Source organism: Sciurus carolinensis, chromosome 4, assembly GCF_902686445.1.
Source record: "Sciurus carolinensis chromosome 4, mSciCar1.2, whole genome shotgun sequence".
NCBI lineage: Eukaryota > Metazoa > Chordata > Mammalia > Rodentia > Sciuridae > Sciurus > Sciurus carolinensis.
In genome coordinates, this window is record NC_062216.1 from 136,194,941 (window position 1) to 136,204,646 (window position 9,706).

Below are 9,706 nucleotides of genomic sequence, written 5' to 3' on the forward strand. Positions count from 1 at the left end.
CTAAAAAATTGGTCCTGTATTTTTTATTCTTTCATTTTCTATCACTATTTTTCTCTCTTCTGGTAGACTGATGTAGCAGTATTTAGAACTATCATGTAATTCTGGTGAACATGATAAATGTTATGAAGATGCTCTGAATCCTCAGATGAAATTAGGATGCTAATGGATTCTATTGATTGGTTTTACTCCAATTTTAAATAACCCAAGTTTCTTATTTTGAGGGGTATGAATGAATCTACCAGTAAGTAGTTCCAACAAAATAAAAGATGATGCCAATGGTTTTTATTTTTCAAATATAATAGATCATATTTCTTCTAAAATTATTATGCTACCTAGGATATAATTTAGGTCTCTCAGTTTTGACCATCTATGCAAAAAATAATTTTATGAGAAATTATTTGCAATATTCTAGAAATCATATTTTAAAATTAATAAATAAATGAATTATTTGTTGTTGAGATTCAGTTTCAATATTAATAAGCTCTCATCTAAATCTTTTTATATAAACTTCTTATTAATAGGAAGAAAAGGAAGCTTTACTCAAACCCAAAACAATTATATAATCACCCTTATATCTCATTTTTAAAAGCTGTAAGAGTTTTTTCATATTTAAATCAATATTGTTTGGAAAAAATTATTCTGAGAATTACATAAAGCTTATATTTGACTAAAATTATAATCATTTAAGTAATAGCAGTTTTCCAAATTAAAGTGAGAGACATACTTGACAATTATTTTGGGGAGGAATGAATCTGTCTCAAGCTTCTTGCTATGGTTGTAGGAGTAGGTGAGTATGAAAGCTGAATCAACCATGATCAAAGAGTTGGGATAGAGTAGGGAACAGGAAGAAGAGAACAGTGTGGAATAGGAACAAAAGAAAAGTCTATTAGTGGGTAGACAGTTATTGCTTTCGAAGGCTAGCTGGCCAGAAAAGTCCACTGGCAGAGACCTTCCTGGGATCCCCATCCATGACTCCTGGGGGAGCAGTAAGCAAGGAGTCTTACATGTCATGAACAACTAGTTCCCTCAGTCCGTTGGCAACACAGCAACTTGAACTGGAAGAAGAGGTGAAAAAAGTAATGAAACCCGATAGCAAAGATGAGACTCTGAGTTGAGGGGAATAAAATCATCTCTTCAGATGAAGGCTTATGCTTTGGTGAAGAACCATGTGGGGGAATGCTCTCTGCCATGTGGTCTGCTTGGAAAGGATGCTAGTGATGCAACGGATTTGATTTTTATTCTTATGATTCTTTGTTGAAATATTAGCAGTCAGTTCATCTTATTCTGAATGTTTAGATTTCTTTTCAACCTTTTTCTATAATATTGATCTCACTCTAGTGTACAGTTGGGCCTGTTTAGCTTTTTATTGTCACCTCCAACTTTGCTCTCCTGGATGATTCCTTAAAAGGCTGGCATCAGTTGCTTCTAGACACTCACGTTCTTTTAAGGTTGATTCTAGACTCAAATTCCTTTTTCTTTTAACATAAACTTTCCAAGAATTATACATTTTCCTTCAATTAGCAAGCTATGTTTTACATCCTCTATAGCAGGTTTTTGGCTGAGAGGAAACCTTCTGTTCTAAAACAAGAGAACTATTTTTAAAAGGATTCAGAATGCTACCTCTGCCGTCATCTCCTAAGGAAATGCACAGATTTCAGGAACTAGACTTCTCTTTTTCTCTCTTTCTCTCTTCTTTTTCTTTTTTTAGGTAAGACTGAAAATGCTTATATAACTTCTACAGGAAGTTCCAAAGCGTTCTATGGGCTTTTCAGTGTCGTAGCCATGTTACTTTTTATCACTGAATCACAACAAACCATGCAGAGGGCCACTCATCAGTGTGTCCTGAGAGATTAGATACACACCTGCTGACCAGGATGGTCCATGGTGGCATAGGCCAAGAGAGGAGCAGCGTCACCACCTCCTTCTCTTAATTTTAATTGTCCCTTATGGCCTCATACTTTTTTTACTCATCATCCTCTGTCTCTTTAGTGTTCCTTTTCCAGTTTGGTTCCAGCTGAAAAGTTTTTAATATCTCTTGGCTTCCTCTTCACCCTTTACTCTTCAGCCAGTACTTTAACTGTGCTGGATCATCTTCTCCTTATTGGCCTCATTGCCTCCATTTGAATTCTTGAAACTTCAGTTTCCTGTCTTCCCTCCTCTTTTTCTAGTCACCTTTTACATAAACATCTAAAAAGAGTTTTTACAGGAAGCCTTGGAACTATTAGAGGAAGTTAATTGGAAGAAATGGTTATCAGAGAATGAATTCTTGCTCTCAAAGTTTGAGTGAATTAGAGAAAAAGAAACCTTCTTTTCTTCAGCATCTTTCCACAGTGTACTTTAGTAGCAAACTCTTTTAATTGCAAAAATAGATTTCTTAGGTCCTCCCAAACTGGAGCTTTTATTTCCTCTCATTAAGTTTTTTCTCAGTTTATAAAACTAATAAATGTGGACAGTTATGTCTACATGTATTTATAAAAAGCCTCCCTCATATTCTCCCTGAAATACTGATTACGTGACCAGATGTTTAGTTTCATTTTGTCTATCCTTCAACTTTAAGTGAGCTGTGTAGAAAGTCTGAAAGATTCTGTAGAGATGCCTAATTCCCTAAGTCCCATAAGAACTCAAAGTGCAAAAGAAACACTTAATAAGGAGTCTGGATTTTTACTTAGTAGGAATTAACTCGATATGCACCAACTATGTGGTTAATTTTCAGATGTATGGGAAGCGTGCACCCTGGGAAGATCCCTTAAAGTGGGTGCTTGACACATACCCATGGAGCTCAGCATCGCTGCCTCAGGAGGGACCAGCATTACTTCAGCTGCGACCGGAAGATGTTGGGTATGAGGGCTGCACGTCTACTAAGGAAGCCACAACCTCAAAGCACATTCCACAGACAGACTCCGAGGGGGACCCCCTGGTGAGAAGCTGATGTTTGTTCTTCCTATATAATCCTGACATCAGTGTGTTTTCCTTAGCGGTTAGTCATCTGCATCACAAACGTGGGTTATCTTCAGTCAGATTTAGAACGGCCATGATATTGATACTCAGTTTTACCTATTACCTTCAGCCTACTTTAGTTGGATGAAATTCTTAAAAAGAAAACTGAAACTGTCTGCCAAAAACAGTCAAGAAACCCTGAAACCAGATTGAACTCCATCACTGTAGTATCTATCTTATTAGGTGTTAAAATGTGTTAATTAAATAAATAAATTTTAAGTAACATGACTCACTTCACTAGGCCTGTAGGAGAAAACTAAAATCTTGTACGTAAGTGAAAAAAGAAAGACAGTATTATCTTATGTACACTTGGAAAATAAAGAATATTTTAAATATATCAACCAGCCTGATTAAACTCAGAATTAGTCTTCTGTTGACTATGATAGGGAAGGATAAACTGGCATGGAAATCAAGAGGAAGTTATTCTCCTTGCTTAGCTCAATTTGCAACATATATGGTTTTAGTTTTAAAAATATTAGAATAATTTGAATAAGCCTATAAAACTCCAAAGTATGAATAGCCAGAAAATATTAAATAGATATTATTATTAGGAATAGAGGCTGTTTTTTCTGTATCTATTTTTATAGATTACTTTCTATATGTTAATATCAAGCGTAATATGTTTATTAGCTTACCATTCTATGACTAAAAGGATCACTGGATTTGTACAACCAATACAGAAAGAAAAGATATTGAAATAAAGACCATTATGTTACTGAAAAGAAAATAATTGAAAATTATAACCTTTGACTCCAACCAAGGACTTAAAATGACTTCCTATTTTGAGGAATACTCTTATACCAATAACCCCAATACATGAACATCATCATCATCTCAGCTGATCATTCTTAATATTTTGGGAGTTAACATGTAGAACATTCAATAAACTTTGAAGATACACTCACACAGAAAATTTTGTATACAATTTCAAGAGTTCTAAAAAGCCTCTGAAATATGCACAAAGACATGTTTAGAGTCCAGAGTTCCTATGTGTAAGCTAAAAGATCTTGCTAATTCATTAAGACCCAAGACTTACATTTTTATAACATGGTACCTGGCCCTTCAGTTGGTACATAGTTAGGGATCAACAGTGGTGATGAAATTGGTTTAAATCCAGCATAATGGCTATCATACACTGAATAAATGCTGATAGAATGGATGAAACTTAGAATAAGTATAAATTTTAGTGTACAAGTATAGATTGTTTAATCTGAATGTTTAGCAAATTCCTGTTCTAATCTATGCAGTTTTGCTATGGTATGTCTGTTTTAGATAAGGAGCAATATTTATTTATAAGCTTTGTTTTCACTGTTAGTCTGTAGATTGTTGTATGCTCTGGAAATGACCTCAACTTCCTAATCCCCAGTCCTAGTCAGCTAACGTTATTAAGCACTCTTTTTCCTTGTCTTCTAATGCAGGAAAGAGAACCATGGTCTCCTTTCCTGACAGGAGAACTGGAGCAAAAAAAAGAAATTCTGGTTTCTTATCTGCTACTTTAATAAACATCTTAAGAAAAAAGAGATTATGATATTTTATATTCTTAATGACAAAGGATATCATCTAAAAATAAATTTTAGGGTCAGGAACATACTGATAGGAAAGTAAATACTTTCTACCTGCTTTTATTTCTGTATATTTCTGTAATTACTGACATAAAGCAAAAGTATATTTGCAATTCAGTCATCTGAATCAGAAAGCCCAGGAAGGGTGGAGATTTAACTCAGTGCCTACCAGGTGTGAGGCCCTGGATTCTACTATCATCACTGCCAAAACAAAACAAAACAACAACAACAAAAAAACCTTAGGGAAAATTTACTCTTTCATATCAGAAGTTTGACTTTAAATTCAAACAAGAATATAAGCTTTGGGCACATTTCACTTAAAAATATGGTGGGCATTCATCATCAATAAACTGAAAGTTCATAAACATGTACTTAGTGCCAAAATGTAGTGATCAGGAGGTAGGTTATCATTTCTGATCTCAAGAGGTTTACAGTTTAATAGTGGAGCAAAATGTCTACCTACATAAAGTACAGTAAAATAATGATGGAAGTACATTGTAGGTAAACTTATGAGTCTCTCGAGGAAGTAATTAGGAGAAAGTTTCATGGAGGAGATACTTTATCTGGGTCTTAAGAAATGAATAGGAGTTTGCCACATGGCTGGATAAAGAACATACAAAATTGAAGAAACAGCACATGAAACATTATACTATAATAAAAATGATGAATTTGGGGAGTTATTTGAGAGTTGGTCAGAGGAATTAAAACTACAGATGTATACAATTGCTAAATCATGCTGAGCCTGTGTATCTTTGCATGGAGTTAAACTTTATCACACAGACAATGGAGAGTCTCTAAAGGTTTTGGAATAGTGACTTATCTGGTTAGATTTGCAGATTCTAAAAATCACTTTGCTAACAAAGCAGAGAACAGATGGAAGGAGAGGGATGAAGGCTGGGAGACTAGTAGTTCCGCTAGGAACACCTAGGAACTGACCAAGGTGTGAGAAATGACAGACATTATGTTATGACTATGGCCACAGGAAGCAGCAGAGGAAAAGCCAGGAGGAGACCAAGTTCACAGAGGATTATGACCTGTCACAATTGAATCATGCATAACTTTACCTTCCTCTTATAATCTCCTTTGATTTCAGTGAACAAAATAATACTACAAGAAGGCAAAGCAAATCTCATTATATATATTTATTAGGAATCTGAGATTGGATCTTACACTAATGGAACATATTTACTCTATGGCAACATTTTTAAAACTTAAGGTTTTAATTACACTATTATTACACCATAAAACCTTAACAACATTTAGCATTTAAATAGTTCCAAACATTTGTGGCTGCAATAGAATCCTGTCTCTTTAAACAGATTCCTTTACCATTTCTACTTCTAATAAATCAGGAGGGTGCTCCAAACACAGTTCTGTTATACATATCAGCTTCCCAAATGCTTGAACATACAGCCAGCTGCTAAGGAGGGATAGACTGACAAAAGACCAGGGGGAGGGGATATGAATGTGCATGAACGTAAGGGTGTGTGTGTGTGTGTGTGTGTGTGTGTGTGTGTGTGAGAGAGAGAGAGAGAGAGAGAGAGAGAGAATGAAAGGGAGAGATTGATTTGACTTTTTGGCTTGCCAGATTTAAAAGGTTATCACAAGCTACCTTTATTTTATATCCTCATGTAGCTGACTTAGTGCATTCAGAGAGTCAGACTGAAATTTAGGTCAAAAAGTATTATCCTGAAGACTATTAAAAATGACTTTAAAATATTTAATAACCGTAGCCTCATTGTCAGAAAGGCATTCTTGCTGCAATTGACGATCATACCCAGTTTATCATTTATTTCCCAAGTATTTATTGAACACACAGTTTACACTGAATATACAAATATGCATAGCCTATCGTATGACCAAGGAGTCCTGTTTTAAATTTCTCCATTCTATTTTTTTAAGTTAGAAGAAAAAGAACAACTATGATTACTATATAAAAGAACATGCACTAAGCAACATAAAATTTATTATAATGTATTAAAAAGTCAATAAGGAAACACATTCATTACCCTCATGAAGATATGTGTTGATTTTTCTGTGCTTTCTCAAAACATTGAACCATCTATTTATCCACAATTTGCTTTTAAACAAATTATTATTATTTTTTTTAGTTTCTAACTCTAGCAGTGGAGCAGCAGATCTATCAAAAGGCAAGCAATGTGACTGGCTTTTATTTTGTAATACATGGAATAGCTGCCTTTCTCTCCAGGTGCTTTCAGGCATATGTCCCTTTTGCTAGAACAAACATTACCCTTCTCCTATAAGGCAGGGAAACTTGAGACAGCCGCTATTGTTCCAGAAGGTGGTTTTTGTTTTCAGTGATATATCAATCATATTTCAGCCAGAATTCAATGACAACAAAAACTTGACAGTGATTCTTTCCTTCTACGACTTCACGTGCTCATGGTCCGCTTCATTCAGTCACCTCCTCTCGAGGTCAGCTCCTAAACAGCAGATGGTGTGCTGTGCGCAGCAGCTGGCTTCATTCCACTCCATCCCTGCCTTTCCTCCAGGGACCGCGCGCCTGGACGTGCGTCTGTGTGTATGAACATTCACGACTCTCAGTTGCCATTCAGTGCTTTCTGCTTCTCCCGGCCAAAAAGCTGGGAAGCTTGGCGGACTCTCCAGCAACCAACCCAGATGTCCAGCTGTGATATAGCTTCCTCTCCAGTCTCCCTGCTGGAGCAGTATTCATTCACAGCCCCAAATAAGAGCTATCTCGCGGCCCGATTTTGTCCTTATGGTTTGGTATTGTAGTCACATGTTTGGGGGAAACAGCGGAGAAGCCGGGGGCAAGGAGTGACGATCTGAAACGGTTTTCCCATTTGGCTTGGTTGGGATGCAGGGGCCCTTCAGAGTGGCTCGGGGCCTCATTTGTTCCGGGGCTGGCTGACTCGATGTATCATTGCCTACATGGATGTCTCTTTTTCTTTCTTCAGATGAATATGCTAATGAAACTCCAAGAAGCAGCCAATTACTCGGGCACACAAAGCTGCGACAGCGGTAGCACCAGCCACCATGAAGACGTTTTGGATTCGTCTCTTGAATCCACCCTTTAGGGGGTGGACAGAGTTAGGGGAAAAGATGATGCTTTAAAAAAAAAAAAAAAAAAGTGTTTTAAAAGAAAGGTATTTTCACTAAACCACTGCCAGTATGAAAGCACCCTGTCAGGGGCCCTGACCCAGAGTCGTGGTCTCCAAGGAGGCAGCAGAACTAAGTCTGAACCACCAAGATGCTAAATTGAAATGGGAGCTTAACTTTATTTTATTTCTAGGCATTTTTATATCCATGGAGTAAGAGAAGGCTCCATTACTCAACTGGAAAGGACCCTAATGACAGGGCAACTGAAGAGATTGCACATGGGATAGCCAAACTGGACTTTATTTTCTTCCTCTTTAAAAGTTTACAATGCAGACCTTTTTTTGTCCCTTCCTTCTGTTTCCTCTGAGGGGCTGTTCTCCCCAGGCAGGGTCCATTCTTCTGATCCGTCCAACCTCCTCTGTGCCACATGGTGCTGGTCACAGGGCTCCAGTAGTGTTTGTGTTGTGCGCTCACCCCATTCCAGAATGAATCCAAGAGGCCAGTCCTCTATAAGCACAAGTGGAATTGTGCAACCACCAGAAAAGCACTACTGTGGCAAACTGGAGAAGTGCCAACTCAATTCTAACTGCCATGGTCTCATAACGTGCGCCACCCACTTTTTAGTGTACGAGTCCCAGGTTTTATAAGGTTGTTTTTACCACCGTGGTCTTTTTAAACCACCTGCCCACTCCCTTAACCAGAGTTTTATACCAATTATTAGTCAACACTGACAAAAGGCTTTCTTAGGGCTTTATTTGTTTGAGCCTTTTCAGTGAAAGAAGGAACATTTCCTATGGTGCTGTCTCACTGCCTTAAAACAGATTTCTACAACAGGTTAACAGTTGGTTTAAATCCTAAACCATTGGTAATTTCCACTGTCTTTTCATTTGCAACCAAGAACACCAGTTATCACAGTAGCCTCATCTCTATATATCATTTTTTTGTTTTGTTTTGTTTTGTTTTGAAGAAATGGATAGGAGAAAGATCAGTATTTTTATCTCGTGAATAGATTGCTTTGCCTATCCTCAAAGTATTCGAGTAACCCAGAAACCCTCTTTGACCCTCGCTGAAAAGCAGAGACATGTGGCTAAATTCCATCCAGTTCTAAGTGAAAGAGTTTCAGAAGGTGGGAGATTTTGAATTTGTATCCAGCAGAGCTGGAAGCACTAGATGCAGCATGAGCACAACTATTTGGCTTTCCTTCCTTATTCTTTCTTGTATTTTTTTTTATATTGGTTTTGACGCATGTTGTTTTGATTGCTATTGTTGTACATGAGAAATTCAGCATTAAAGAACACTGAAGCAGTAAAGTCACTGTGGAAGAGGAAGCGTTTATACTGTAAAAGAAGGTTAGATTTGCACAGTCTACTGGGTAGGTATTGTAAATAATAATTTTTCAAACTTGCACAAATCAAATCAAACACAAACAAAATTGTATTTTATCCCGTTGGTGTTAAGAGGTGTTTCACTTGCTGAGATTTCCTGTACGTTGCAAACAAATACAGAATGCAAATCCTCAAAGCTGTTATTATCTGGTGTGTTTGTCCTGTGTTTACAGTTGGTATGACTATGCAGGAGCTATCAGTGCTAGAGTGAGCATGCTTCAAAACTGTACATGAAGCCAATACATTTTTGGATAATAAAACTATTGAGAGTACATCTGTTGTGGCAGGCTTTAAAGAGAGTGCATGAAAACTGATCAGTCATTGGAGAAGTTACCACCACACACAGAGGACAGGTGTTAAGTTTATGAAACCCAAGGGCTAGGCCATGGTGTAGACTTTTCTATGAGTGTGAAAACGTGTGACCTTTAGGAAGTGTAATTGGTGCTACCCTCTGTGACCACCCATGGGTCAGTTGCTACAGAACAATAACATCAACACAAGACATCAGTACCGCTTTCAGAGTTTTGCTAAGTGCATAGGTCCTTACATGGTGCTATTGCCCTGAGGGAATCTGAGCTGAATTTATGCACATAGAATTGTCACCCTGACTTTGAAGCCTCAAACGTGGATCAAATCTGTTGTGCAACATCAATTTATGTAGCTGGATGAGTGACTAGTTGC

General features: G+C 37.3%; 1 protein-coding gene across 1 annotated transcript in view; it reads left to right on the top strand.

Moving 5' to 3' along the window:
- Window positions 1-7,701, top strand: part of Nav3 (neuron navigator 3) — a 707,491-nt gene extending 699,790 nt beyond the window's left edge. The window contains exons 40-41 of the mRNA XM_047549063.1: window positions 2,714-2,917; window positions 7,499-7,701. Of these exons, the coding sequence (XP_047405019.1) occupies window positions 2,714-2,917; window positions 7,499-7,618 (324 nt within the window). The 3' untranslated portion in view covers window positions 7,619-7,701. The remainder of the gene's footprint in view (window positions 1-2,713; window positions 2,918-7,498) is intronic.
- The last annotated feature ends 2,005 nt before the right edge of the window (window positions 7,702-9,706 follow it).